The sequence below is a fragment of the Ornithorhynchus anatinus genome, chromosome 2 (assembly GCF_004115215.2).
Source record: "Ornithorhynchus anatinus isolate Pmale09 chromosome 2, mOrnAna1.pri.v4, whole genome shotgun sequence".
Taxonomy (NCBI): domain Eukaryota; kingdom Metazoa; phylum Chordata; class Mammalia; order Monotremata; family Ornithorhynchidae; genus Ornithorhynchus; species Ornithorhynchus anatinus.
Window position 1 is genome coordinate 15,833,189 of NC_041729.1, and position 14,107 is coordinate 15,847,295.

The 14,107-nt window shown below is 50.3% G+C and overlaps 1 protein-coding gene across 10 annotated transcripts in view; it reads left to right on the forward strand.

Moving 5' to 3' along the window:
- Positions 1–14,107, forward strand: part of NCOR2 (nuclear receptor corepressor 2) — a 415,012-nt gene that overhangs the window by 162,071 nt on the left and 238,834 nt on the right. For all 10 annotated transcript variants that reach the window (XM_029056817.2, XM_029056799.2, XM_029056861.2 and 7 more), the window contains exon 4: positions 3,222–3,399. In XM_029056817.2, coding sequence (XP_028912650.1) covers positions 3,222–3,399 — 178 coding nt within the window. The remainder of the gene's footprint in view (positions 1–3,221; positions 3,400–14,107) is intronic.

Sequence of the window (14,107 nt, forward strand, 5' to 3'; positions counted from 1 at the left end):
GACAGTCTGTGTCCCAGGTGCCTCACAGTCTTAATCCCCATTTTCAGATGAGGTAACAAGGCCCAGAGAAGTGAAGTGACTTGCCCAAGTCACACAGCAGACAAATGTCAGAGCCGGGATTAGAACCAGGCCCCTCTGACTCCCAGGGCCGGGCTCTAACCAATAGGTGACGAAGCTGGGATTTGATACCCCTTTGACAGTTCCCAAAGCCCAGTACTGCAGTCAGGGCTGTAGCCCATTTCAAAAAGCACCAGAGCTGTTTACTCAGAAATACCAGATGCAGATTCTTTTTCAAATCAGAGGCACCCTCTCTACCCTGCTGTAGCACCTCTGCTGGGTCCCAGTAGGGAAAGTATGGGAAACTTCCCAGATTGGATTGCCCCTTCGGGTCCCCAGCCTTGATGGCAGCACCCTCTGGCAGCCAGCCACTCCAGATCTCAGTGTTGACAGCTGAGAGGGTAGCATGGATGCCAGCTATTGCCTCCGAGGATGTGGAGTTCAAGGCATTTAGACTCCCATGGCCCTGGGGCTCTCACGTTTGCTGACCTTCCCTCGTTTCCTCTCCTTCCTACTGCCCCAGGCCCTTAACCTGCCTCAGGCTCTGATTAGCTGATGGGAAAACAATTTTTCAAGTCCCCCTGGCTTTAGTGGTAAGATTTAGGGCAGCCCGAATATGTCAGGGCTGGAAGCCTATTGGTCTGCAGTTCTGAAGGAGTTTTGGAAGGCATAATTGGTGAGAAATGTGTTCTGGGGCAGAGTCCCTGTTGGGAGTCGTGCTATGTGTGTCTGGAGGCAGGTGGAAGATGAATCTCTCAGACTAGTAATAAATTGAAGGCCCCAGCCAGGGTTATCTGCTGATTGGAATCTGCTAAAGCTCATCATTCCTTATTCTCCCTTCTCTCCTGGCCTCCCATCCCCATCCTTCCCTTCACCGCTAAATCTGCTTTCTCCTCTCCTCTTCTTTTTCTTCTTCTTTTCTCTCTCTCTCTTTCTCTCACTCTGATTCCTTCTCTTATCCTCATTTTCCCTTTTCTTCTCCTCTCTTTTTTCCTTTGTGTTATCTCCACCCCCCGCCCCGGCCCCTTCTTCATTGCCCCTCCATTCCCATTCTCGACTGGGTTTTAAGCTATGTGACTGACTTGCTGTGTGACTTTCAGAAATGCACTTGGCTTCTCTGGGCCAGTTGCCCCGCTTTGAGCTTTTTGTCTGTCTAAGGTGCTGAGAAGACTCCTTTTCTCACAAGCATTGAGAGAATGATGGAAAGTGTCACTCCCCAACCACCGTCGACCACTAGAACATCAGTATCTGTCAAACTTTTGACTAAGATCTTCCTTTCTCCTTGCACCCCAACCTTACTGAACCGGAAATGAGGGGGAATTATGCGGGTGGATGATGAGATACATGAGAAGAGTAGCATTTAACTTAGAAAACCAAACAAAAACCCTTCAAGGCTGGAGTTAGAATTGCCGGGTCTGAACTCTGGCTGCAGGGAGTCAGGGCCAATGCTCGAGTTTCCTGCAGGTTCTTTTATTCCTGGGCCCAGAGGCTGAGTACGAGGTAACCATCCAGCTCACCATGGGAACAGCCCAGGGTTTCAAACAATAAGCTAATAGTTCCAGGGGAAGTGAAAATCAAATGGAACGTTTGTACCAACTCAGTTGTATCATGCCCTCTGAAGTGCTTAGTACAGTGCTCTTCACACAGTAAGCACTCAAATACAGTTGATTGATCGATTGGTTGGTCCATGTTAGGTCTTGAATCCTCACCGAGCACAATTCCCAAATGTCCCCTCGGTGCTGGCAGAGGGTTGATGGGTAACCCAGGAGCCCAGTCTGGGGAGCAGATTCTCTCTGACTGATGGTGAGTGGCTGTGGTAGAAGTCAGGAAGAATGAGACCTTTGTTTCTGGCAGCTGCCGGGTTCCAGGAATCTGCTCCTGTTCCTCTTTTCCTGTCTAAACTGAAAAAATTCAACTTTTGTTCCTCTTCTTTACCTGATTCAAGCATTGGTGTCTTTGTAAACCCACCCTGTTCCACTGATTAATTAATCAATCCATCAGTTGTAGTTATTGAACACTTACTGTGCACTGAGGAGGTATAAGCAGCATGTCGTAGTGGATAGAGCATGGGCCTGGGAGTCAGAAGGTTCTAATCCCGGCTCTGCCACTTGTCTGCTGTGTGGCCTTGGGCAAGTCACTTCACTTCCCTGTGCCTCAATTACCTCATTTGTAAAATGGGGATTAAGACTGTGAGCCCCATGTGGGACAGGGACTGCGTCTAACCCAATTTACCTGTATTCACCCCACCACTTAGTACAGTGCCTGGTATACAGTAAGTGCTTAACAAATACCAGAATCATTATTATATTATGTGCGGTGTGGGGAGACAGACTCTAATATAAATAAATTATGGATATTTACATAAGTGCTGTGGGGCTGAAGGAGGGGTTAATAAAGAGTGCAAATCCACTTGCAAGGGTGACATAGAAGGGAGTGGGAGAAGAGGAAATAGGGGCTTAGGGATAATCAATCAAGCAGTGGAATTTATTGAGTGCCTACTGTGTGCAGAACTCTGTACTAAGCACTTGGGAGAGGACAGTAGAGCTAGTAGACTTGATCCCTGCCCTCAAGGAGCTTACAGTCTCGCTGAGGCAGCAGGCAGTAAGATAAATTCTATGTAGAGGAAGCAGTGAAGGATAAAGATTTGTACATAAAGTGCTGTGGGGTGATCGAGGATAGTTTCTGTGGATTTGGGCTCCTCCTTGCCTGGTGATAAAGGAGAGCACTTGGGGCTCAGCTGGAGAGAGAGGGGGACAGAGAGAGAGTCTATCTCTCTCTGTCTGATAGGGAACTTAAAACTGTCATCTCTTCCATGCTGGTTTTGGGTCCGCTCAGAGTCCAGTAGTTACAAACTCCTTAAAACTGGAACGTGTTTTGATAAGAGCTGTCCAGTCCCCAGTCTTACTGAGCTTTTGAGAGGTCATTTAGTCCACCTCCTCCCCTCCTTCCAGCCTTGACCTAGAATAATAATGATAATGCTAATAATGGGGTATTTGTTAAGTGCTCACTATGTTCTAAGCATTGTACTAAGCTCTGGGGTAGGTCCAAGATAACCAGATCAGATATGGTCCCTGGCCCACAAGGGGTTCCCAGTCTAGGAGGAGGGAAAACAAGCATGGACTCCCCATGTTACTGACAAATCCTGTTCTTTCTCTTGCCCTCAGGTCACAGGAGCTCCATCTGAGGCCAGAGGCCCATTCCTACCTGCCCGACTTGAGCAAGTCAGAAGTGGAGTTCATCGAAACAAAGCGGCCCCGGCTGGAAGTCCTGCAGGATCCGTTGCTGCGCCACTCTCCCCTGCTCAGCCAGAGCCAGCACGGCCCAACTGAGGACCTTACCAAGGTAATGAGGAGCTGCGGACCCCACCCCCAACCTCACGCCTCCCCGGCCCCGCCCCAAAACTCTGGGTGAGGTATGCTCTTCCTTGGAATGGGCCTTTCTGGGAAAACTGGAGGTTGGCTTCAGAGAGGTGTAGCGTTGAGAGCTCAGAGACAGCAGCTCACTCCAAGTCAGGCATCTTTAATCCCATTCCCTCTCTGGAAGTTCTCAGCATATGTACACTGGTCCAGGTAATGAGAACAGGCTGCTTACATGGGTGGGGTTTTAACATATCCATCCATTTGCAGAAGTCCACCCCGAGCTGACATTCAGCTCTCCCTGGCCCTGTCGAAGATGCTCCTGTGGGAGAGAACCATCATTAGTCCATGTACTGTCAGATTCCGTGACTTCTCAGTGGTGGTTGAGCAGGAAGTTGGCATCCCTCAGTCTCCAGTTGCTCTTGCTTCCTCCACCAGTTGTTAGATGATTTTCACCTTGTAGCCTAATCTGTCATTTTAGAGCCATGTGGCCCAGAGTCAGGGTAAGAGAGCACCTCCAAAGTACCTAGGCATCTGAGAAAAACAGGGCATTACAGTTTATCCTAAGCTGCAATGGGTGCAGGTTGGAGATGTCCTACAGTGGCAGGGTCTCCAGGAGACGCTGTGGGCTGAGGGACACTCCATGGACTGCTGTATTGGGGAGAGTGTGGGAAGAGGGCCGGTAGTACTGGGCTGCTGAAGCTGGCCCAACAGTGCAACTGGGCTCTGGGATCAGCAGTGGGCATTGTGCGTGGACACAGAGACACCTGCACGCTACGGAGGTGCTCCAAAGCAGTAGCGGCTCAGGTCCTTGGAATGTGAAGCAGTGGTGGTTCAGGTCCTTGGGGTGTGCCTCAGGCGAGAGGGAACGGGGGATAGGGCGAAGGGCAGTGTCTACTCTCATGGTGGTGGTAGCTTGGAGCCTCCTCTCCAAGCAGCAGGGCTCACCCCGGACAGCGGGGATGACAGCGCGTCTTAAATTCCCTCCCCAGGTGTGCAAATGGGGAGGGGGAGGAGCCGTGGGAAAAAAGTCACCAAGGCAGCCCAGGGGTGCCCTGTAGCAGCAGAGGCTCCTCACGTGGACTCACCTCTCTGCTATGGTACCCGAGTCTCAGGAAGGGAAGAGTTAACAGTCTGGTTCCATAGGTCCCTCTGGCTCCCTTGGGGCCTTCAGCGAGTTTCAGCAGCTCAATCAGACAATCGAACAGTAGTGTATATTGAGTGCTTACTGTGTGTACTTAGGAGAGAACACTACAGTAGAGTTGGTAGATGTGATCCCTGCCCACAAGGTGCTTACAATGTAACCTCATTTTCCAGGTATTGGGCACGAGACAGAAAAGGTGGTCAGTCGCACAGCTGAGCGAAATGTTCTGGAGGTACTCCTGACCTTGCCTGGTTCTCTCCATCACAGGCAATCCCGGACTAGCCGGACCTTCAGTTGTCTGGGTGTGAGGAAGTGTCCTTCCTGTAGGCAGCTGTAAAGCCTCCTCTGCCGGGTGCCTAGGCGGCCCCAGATGCGTCTGTGTGTGCCAGTGCATTTTGGAAAAAGTCTGATCCTGTGGATGATCCTGGAACAGTGCCAGTCCCTGTCCTTCTCCATCCCCTCCACAGCCAGGAGAACTTGGGATTCCCACCAAGAATCAGAAGTCTTCTTTCTCTCGGACCCATCAGGAAGGAGTAATGATATCGTTTCCTTCCATGGCCGCCACGTTGGAGAAAGTGGAGATTTGGGGCAGTTGTGCTATTTGTTAAGCACTTAATATTTGTCAAGCAGTGTAAATAACTGCTCGGGTAGATACAAGGTAATCAGGTCCCACATGGGCCTCATGGTTTAAGTAGGAGGGAGAATAGGCATTGAATCCCCATTTTGCAGATGAGGGAACTGAGGCACAGAGAAGCTAAGTGTGTCAACCAAAATCACACAGGAGACAAATGGTGGAGCTGGGATTAGAACCCAGGTCCTCTGACACCTATGCCTGTGTTTTTTCCACTAGACCACCTGCCAAAGGGAAAGTAGAACGGTGTCGTTTGGCATCAGAGGTGCCCCCCTCCTCTCCATCCTTCCCCATAGCTGTAACCTTTTTCTCTCTGTCGTTGCATCTCCCCATCGCTCTCCCTACACCATTCCTGAACACTGTCTCTAGACCGTAAGCTCATTGTGGGCAGGGAACATGTCTATCAACACTGTTATATTGTACTCTCCCAAGCACTTAGTACACTGCTCTGCACACAGCAAATGTTCAATAAATATAATTGACTGACTTTGCTGAGGCAGGTAGAGCCTGCATCAGACAGGGATTGCTAATGGTCAGAGCTCCACCTGGGTCTGTGGGGTCTGTGGCAGTCGGGGTAATCTTCCCGAAGTGCCTAGGGGGTTTGGGGGAATCCTCATTATTGCCAGCACATGGGCTCCCTGTGGACAGAGCTCTTCCCCCTATGTACTAGAAGCAATTGAGCCTGGGCTTAACGAGGTGGAACCTTGTGAGCTCATCCTGACAGAGCAGCAGCTGGCAGGTCTTGGCTGGGAAAAGAGCTAGAGCTGTGGAGATTTCCATTAAATAGTATCACGTGAATTGTATGCAACCGGTGGATGCAAATGAGTCTCTTCTTTGGGAAGGAAGAACAATTGTGATGGGCCTGAAGCACTGCCCTCACACATCTGATCATCACCCCCTTGCCACCCACACCCCAAATCATCCCTTTTTCTCTGAGGTGCTAGTTCCTTTTGAGGGGCATGGGCTTGGCTGGCATGGTGGGGGAATTATCGTGGGGTCGCTAGAGATTGGGAGTTTCACCATGAGGCTTGGTCTTTGATGGTATTTATTGAATGCTTACTAAGGTCCATATCTGGGCCTCCAAGATGCCCTGGTTCCCTAAGCATTCTCTGAGGTGAAAGTGCAGTGAACTGTGTGCAGTGGAAAGTTCAGAGATGTTCCTTCCTTTCACCTCGACCCTAACCCTGAAGCAGGCATGGTCCTGCAGACACCCTCCTCCTGAGACAGCACTCGTTTGCTCTCTACAGCCCATAGGCTCCTTTTACAATATCGCCAAGATCCGCTCTTTCCTCTCCATCCAAACGACTGTCGTGCTGGTACAAGCTCTCATAATATCCCAACTGGATGATTTTGTCAGCCTCCTCTCGAATCTCCCTTCCTCCTGTCTCTCCCCACTCCAGTCTATTCTTCATTCCGTTGCCCAGCTCATCTTCCTACAGAAACGCTCTGGGCATGTCACTCCCCTCCTCAAAAACCTCCAGTGGTTGCCTATCAACCTTTGCATGAAACAAAAACTCCTTACTCTTGGCTTCAAAGCTCTCCAACACCTTGCCCCCTTCTACCTCACCTCCCTTCTCTATTTCTATTGCCCAGCCCGTACACTCCGCTCCTCTGCCGCTCACCTCCTCAGTCTCCCCTGTTCACGCCTACCCGCCGTTGACCCCTGGCCCATGTCCTGCTGCTGTTCTGGAATGCCCTTCCTCCTCACGTCTGCCAAACTAGCTCTCTTCTCCTCTTCAGAGCCCTACTGAGAGCTCACCTTCTCCAAGAGACCTTCCCAGACTGAGCCCCCCCTTCCCTCTGCTCCCCCTCTCCTCCCCCTCCTGCTCCTCTCCCCCCGCTCCTCCTCCCCTCTCCCCCTGCTCTTCCTCCTTCCCCTCCCCTCAACACTGTGCTCATTTGTATATATTATTTGTATATATTATTTATTATCCTATTTATTTTGTTAATGAGGTGTGTACATCCCCTTGATTCTATTTATCTTGATGATGATGTCTTGTTTTTGTTTTGTTCTGTTTTGCTTTGCTGTCTGTCTCACCCATTTAGACTGTGAGCCCGTCACTGGGCAGGGATTGTCTCTAACTGTTGCCGATTTGTACATTCCAAGCGCTTAGTACAGTGCTCTGCACACAGTGAGCACTCAATAAATACTACTGAATGAATGTTCCCAGCTTAGGTCCCAGAAGGGCTATCCCCTGGGCCAGCTGGGTGCTTCTTTCCTTCTGAGCCATCAGGTGGGGGCTTGTGGAGATAGAGAGGAGATGAGAGGCAGCAGCAAGCAGGACTCTCAGCATTGGCCGCTCAACTTGGAGCAGAGGCAGCTGACTGACTTTCACCAAGCTCTGCTGGTCCCCATCCTTTTCTGTGGCACCTTGGTGTGAGTCAGTGAAGCCTTTTATGACCCCGACTGATTGGGCCCTCCTTAGCAAGATGGCCAAGGGTCAGGCCTTGCCCTGATGGGCTGTGGTGAGACTGAGAGTGCCTACGGGTTGGATGTGAGAGGGTACCAGCAGCCTCAAAAGGCGGGGACTGAAGATGGGAGCTTTCGATCAATCAATCGATCCTATTTAGCACTTGGGAACGTTCACTCGGGCTAATAGGCACAATGTCTGCCCTAGGGTGTTTACAGCCTTGTGGGGAAGGAAGACATTACAGTGAATTTCAGGTTTGGGGAAACAACTAAATAGGAAGATAAGTGCTACTACATGGAGCACTTATCCTTGGGATAAGGGGGAGGGGAGGGAATGTGTGTCTTTGTGCGTGTGTCTGAGTAGGGGGCATGGATATGGAGACAGGGGCTTTGAGACTCCCATGGTTGGGTCCATTTCCTCTGACTCTCTTATCCGGCACATCAGAAAGAAAAAAAAAAAAACTATGCGGAGGGGGCCTGGATTGAGTCTTGAATTGCCGCATTTAGCTGAAAACAAACAGATGCATCATCAGAGCTGTAAGTTCAGCACTTTTAATTACAGCACTGGGAGCTCCAGAGTTCGCACAGGAATCCTGCCCGCTCTCTGGAATCAAGAACAGTGCTGATCTCGCCAGCTCCACACAACTGGACGCTGCAGTGCGGGGCCTGTGCCAGAGAGAAAAGAGAGGGAAGCCAGTGTGGTGGGGGAAGAGAGAGAGAAAAACAAAGGAACGAGAACACATGCCTCCTCTTGGCTCTTTGAAGCTAGATTCCTGCCCAGTTCCTGTTCCCTTTTTAAAAAAAAATAGTATTTGTTAAGTGCTTATTATGTGCCAGGCACTGCACTAAGCGCTGGGGTAGATACAAGCTAATAGGTTGGACAAAGTCTGTGTCCCACATAGAGCTCACATAGAGTCTCAATCCCCAGTTTATTATTAATAATAATAATAATAGTAATTGTGGTATTTAAGCCCTTACTCTCTGCCAAGTGCTGTACTAAGCGCTGGGGTGGATATATGCAATTCAGGTTGGACACAGCCTCTGTCCCACGTGGGGCTCACAGTCTCAATCCCCAATTTACAAATAAGGTAACTGAGGCCCAGAGAAGTGAAGTGATTTGCCCAAGATCAAATAGCGGACAAGTGTCCTTCTGACCCCGCTCTACCCAGTAGGACATAAAAGCCCTATTTTCACAGGAGCAAGCAAACTCCTACCTTCTGGCCTGGAGGTCAGGACTCAGCTAGAGCTTTGGGTTCCAGACTGGCCACCTGAGCCCTTGTTCTAAGGTGTCCAGGCTATGTGGCCCACTAGCCCTTTGGTGGAATGAGGGCGGGTGGGATTGGAGGCGACAGCACGGACAGAGGATGCAGAGAGGCTGAGCCCCATTTGGTTTCATCTCCAATCTTCTCCAATCTGGCCCTCATTTGTATGAATTTCCCTTATAGTGATCTCTGCTTACCACTGCCGACTCTCTGTAATGCATTCCCTCCTATTCCCTCCCTGTGGCTCTTCCCCCAGCTCTCCCCTCTCACTGGGCCTCCCTTTAGAGGTATGGAGAGATGACCTGATCCAGCCTCCTTACTCCAGACCATGGAACATTTTCACCTTCCAAGAAAGGCTGTCTCACCCTCAGCTTTTGAAGCAGAGCTCCCTGCCTTGCTCTTCCAAAAATCTTTAAAAAAACCTGAAAGTTTCCAGTCAGGGCTGAAAAGACTCCTAGCCAAAGGGCAACTTTCTGGCCTGTTGGCTCTTTAAAGCCCGTCCTCCTGTTTTCTCCACCATTCAAAATAAAAAGTTGGCACATGTGTTCTTGCTGCTTCCTCTTTTGGAAATTTCCGAAGGCAGCATATCTTCCCAAACCCTAAACCATGGTGAGCTTTGGGCACCTAGGGAACCTGGACTAAAGGGACCAGGGAGGAGGAGTGGTGGGAGAAGTAAGAAAGGAGGCCGATGGCGGGGAGGGGCCTCTCTGGTAAGAATAAGTTCTGAGTCAATCCTGGACCTGCCCTGGGCTCCCCAGTGTTGGGTACGCGGCTGGGCTCTGGCTCCCGAAGACATGATAGAAACTCTCATTGGGTCCCAGGATTAACCTCATGGAGTTTCCAGTGGGCCAAGCCCCAGTTATTAATGAACCTGGCCTCAACTTGCATTGACTTTGGCACCCATCCACGTTGGCTGGGAGGTAACTGGCAAAAAGAGTGAACCCTAATTGAGAAATACAGCATGAGTCGGGGAGGGGCCGGGGCCTCTGCCCCGTGAGTGCACAGCAGCCCTTAGGATTGGAGGAGCTGATTGTTGCTCAGAGGGTTGCTGCAGAGCTCTGTCCTGGAGCTCTGTATCCACGGTGGAAGGAGAGGTGGACACAGGGATGATTCATTCAATATGTCAGCTCTTCAGGACCACTGGGCCTCTGCTATGGGAACAGATTTGTAAGATCCCTACCCTAAAGAGTAGGGCTGTGCTCACCCACCCACAATTTTGCTCCACTTTTCTTTGTTTTTTGGTGGGGAGAGAGAAAGAACGAGCGAGCGAGAGAGAGTGTGTGTGTGTACTTAATAATGGTTGTGGTATTTGTTACTGTGCTAAGCATTGGGGTAGATACTAGATAATTCATTCATTCACATTCCCTGGCCACAACGAACTTACAGTCTAGAGGTGGGGACACAGACATCAATACAAATAAATTACAGATATGTATCTAAGTGCTGTGGGGCTGGGATGGGTGAGGAGCAAGGGGAGCAAGTCAGGGCAACGCAGAAGGGAGTGGAAGATGAAAAGTGGGGCTTAGATTGGGAAGGCTTCTTGGAGGAGATGTGCCTTCAATAAGGCTTTGAAGGGGGGGAGAGAGTAAATGTTGGATTTGAGGAGGGAAGATGCTCCAGGCCAAAGGCAAGGATGTGGGCTAGGAGTCAGTGGTGAGATAAGTGAAATAAAAGCACAGGCACTGCGAGGAGGTTAGCACTAGACTAGTGAAGTATGTGGGCTGGGTTGTTGAAGGAGAAAAGCGAGGTGAGGTAGGAGGGTGCAATGTGTTGGAGTGCTTTAAAGCCAATGGTGAGGAGTTTTTATTTGATGTAGCGGGGGATGGGCAACCCCTTGTTTTAAAGAACAGGGTGACATGTTCTGAACGTTTATGTAGAAAAATGATATGGGAAGCAGGATGAAGTATGGACTGGAGTGGGGGAAGTCAGGAGGCTGCGAGGTCACCAGGTGGGATAGGATGCGTGATTGTATTAATGTGGTAGCAGTTTGGGTGGAGAAGAAAGGGTGGATTTTAGTGGTGTTGTGAAGGTGGGACTGACAGGATTTAGTGATGGATTGAGTATGTGGGTTGAATGAGAGAGAGGAGTCAAGGATAATGCGAAGGTTCCGGGCTTGTGAGATAGGAAGGATGGTGGTGCTCTCTACAGTGATGGGAAAATCGGGGGAGGAATGGGAGGAAAGATAAGGAGCTCTGTTTTGGACAATGTTAAGTTTGAAGTGATGGGAAGACGTCCAAGTAGAGATGTCTTGAAGGCAGTAGGAGATGCAAGACTGGAGAGAGGGAGAGAGATCAGGGCTGGAGATGTAGATAATCAGGTTAGATACTGTCCCTGACCCAAATGGAGCTCACAGTCTAAGTGGGAGGGAGAACAGGTATTGAATCCCCATTTTACAGATGGGGAAACTGAGGCACCAAGCAGTTAAAGGGACATATCCAAGGTCACACATCAGGCAAGTGGCAGAAGGGGGATTAGACTCCAGGTCCTCTGACGCCCGGGCTGCTATCGCTAAAGCACTTTCTCACAGGAGGGTAGAGTGGCCCTACCTGTAGATAATGACATGCAATCCCCGACCATCCATATTCCCCCCTCCCCAGAAAGCAGCCCCTGTGGTGGGCTCTCAGGGTGGTGGCTACCTGCTCTGGCTCCATCCTAAAAGGGGCCACATCCCAGAGCAGTGGCAGGGTTAGGGTCTCTGTGCTGCTGGGCACAGATGAACAGGGAACCAGGGGTAGGGTCTTCCTGCTCCAGCTTTGGGAAGCCCATCACTCCCCTCCCTCTCTTCATCCCTCCTTCACCCCCTCCTGCACCATCCAATATTCAGTGACTCCATTAGCTGCCTCCTCCAGGGCGGTATGATTCTCTGCATTTTTAAGCACATCATCATCTTTATTATGATTATCCTGTGGTGAAAAATATTAAGTACAAACAGGTAGCTCCCATGTGCTTGCTCTGCATGCTTCTCATCTGAAGGCGAGCCAGAAGCATATCCTTGGATGCGCAGACAGGCACTTTGTGGTGGTGGTGGGGGGAGAGTGGCAGGGGTCACCCAGTTCCTGGGCTTAGTTTCCTTTTTTCCGGCAAATGTATTTATTTGCAGCCAATTTCCCATTAGCTGTGGTTGTGGGGGGCAAAGAGCCCAGCTAATTGAAATCCTCAGAGAATCCAAACACCTCGTTAAAACCAATCATTTCTGCCTCCTACCTAGTCAACCCTTCCAACCGGGCAGCACACCAGGAGATTTGAATCTCTCCTCCCCTCCTCTCCCAGAGCTCTCCACCTCTGGGGGTGGGGGTTAAGGAGGAAAGCCAATGAGGAGAGCCACAAACCCGCCAAGAGCTATCTTTTGCTCCCTGCTGATGCATGCTAGATGCTTTATAATGCCTCCTCCTCCCTTGCCAATCACATCACTCCTTCATTTCTCTTTTCCCACCCTTCCCCCACCCCTAACCAAACCCCACATCTTCCACAGTTCATCTCCGGGGGCCCAGAAGAGTACCCCCTCCTCTCCACCCCAGTTCTGCTTTGAATATAAGGTTTCACCTCACCAGGCCCACCCCAAGTGTGCTGTTTTCTGCAACCCCTCTTTCTCGAGCTCTGCCAGGCTAATCCTCTCCACCTTCAAAGGGGAGAGATGGGAAAATGTGGCCTGGCACTGGGTGGTAGGAACCTGGATTTGAGTCCCAGCTCCACCTCTTACTTGCTGTGTGACCTTGGTCAAGTCACTAATCTCCTTGGGTCTCAGCTTCCTCATCTGTAAAATGAGCATGCAATACCTGTTTCCCCTCCCTCTTAGGTCGGGCACCCCATGTGGGACAGGGCAGTAGGTGGGAAAGTACATTCATTATTCAAAGGCTGTCTGAAATCCCACCTTCTCCAGGAGGCTTTCACCAGTTTTTTTTCTCCTTGAAGCACCTCAGCATTTCCACCTCAACAGTTATACCCAGTTGTACAGGCACCCAGAGGACTTCTGTGCACATCGACCTACACATTCTCTTTCCTCGTTCCTGTAAATTTGTATTTGTCTCACCTGTTACAGTACACTCCTTGATACAGAGATCCAGTCTCCTGATTCTATTGTACTCTACCAAGTGTTTACTTAGTACCACTTGTCTTCTGTGTGGCCTTGGGCAAGTCACTTCACTTCTCTGTGCCTCAGTTACTTTATCTGAAAAATGGGGATTAGGACTGAGCCCCATGTGGGACAGGGATTGTGTCCAACCTGACTACCTTGTATCTACCCCAGTGCTTAGAACAGTGCTTGGCATATAGTAAGCACTCAATAAATACCATAATTATTATTATTATTATTGTTAGTACCATGGTTAGCAGGCTCCCTTGTAAGCAATACAGGGACAGGATGGAGTCAGGTTGGGAAGGAGGCCTGCAGGGGAGACCGCAAGACAAAAGATTTAAAGGAGCCACAGAGGGGTGGGGAGGAGGTACAGGCAGTGTACTGCTTTGGGTCTAGGCTGCAAGGAAACCCCGAGTGTCTGAGATTTAAAGGCAGCCTGGAAGGGAGAGGGGGAGAGGGAAGAGGGAGATGTCTGGAGAAGGAGATAGTAGAATTGAGGTAAAAATGAATAAACAGCCCGATCCATTTCTGGGATGAAGACCATGGATGGGAACCGAATGTAAGGAAAGATGTAGTGGTCAGGAAGTTAAAGGCTCCTTATCCCTAAATAATTAAGCGAGCCCGTGGCTTAGGTATATCTACTGTGGCTTTCCTCTGAAAAGCTCAAGGGACTGATTAAGGAACTTTCAAAGACCAAGTAGCGTGGGCAATAGAGGATCAAGGGGCAGGAAGTGGTGGAAGTAGTGGTGGTATTTAATGATCACCTCCCAAATGCAACTTTACTAAGCAGTTGAGAAATATACAAGAAGCATGCGACGTGTTCCTTGCCCACAAGGAGACTATGGTCTAATGGAGGGGATGAATTCAGGATATTCACAAGCAGTGGAAACCACATGAAGAAATTGAACATGTATAGATGCACACCCACGCGGCTGCGTGGGCCATCGGAGCCAAGGCAGATTCTGCCAACGCAGGCTAATCCAGAGCAAATTCTGCCACGGTGGGCTAATGGCTCCCAGTAGGGAGTAGAACAGTGAGCAAGTGGCTTCTTACTCTGGGGTGGCCCTGCCTTGGCCAGGGCCTGCCAACAGCAGCCAGCTGGGGCCAGGGGGAGAAGGGAGCACAGGAGCCACTGCCAGCCAGCTCTGTCCCCTCCACAGCTGCCTCTCCAC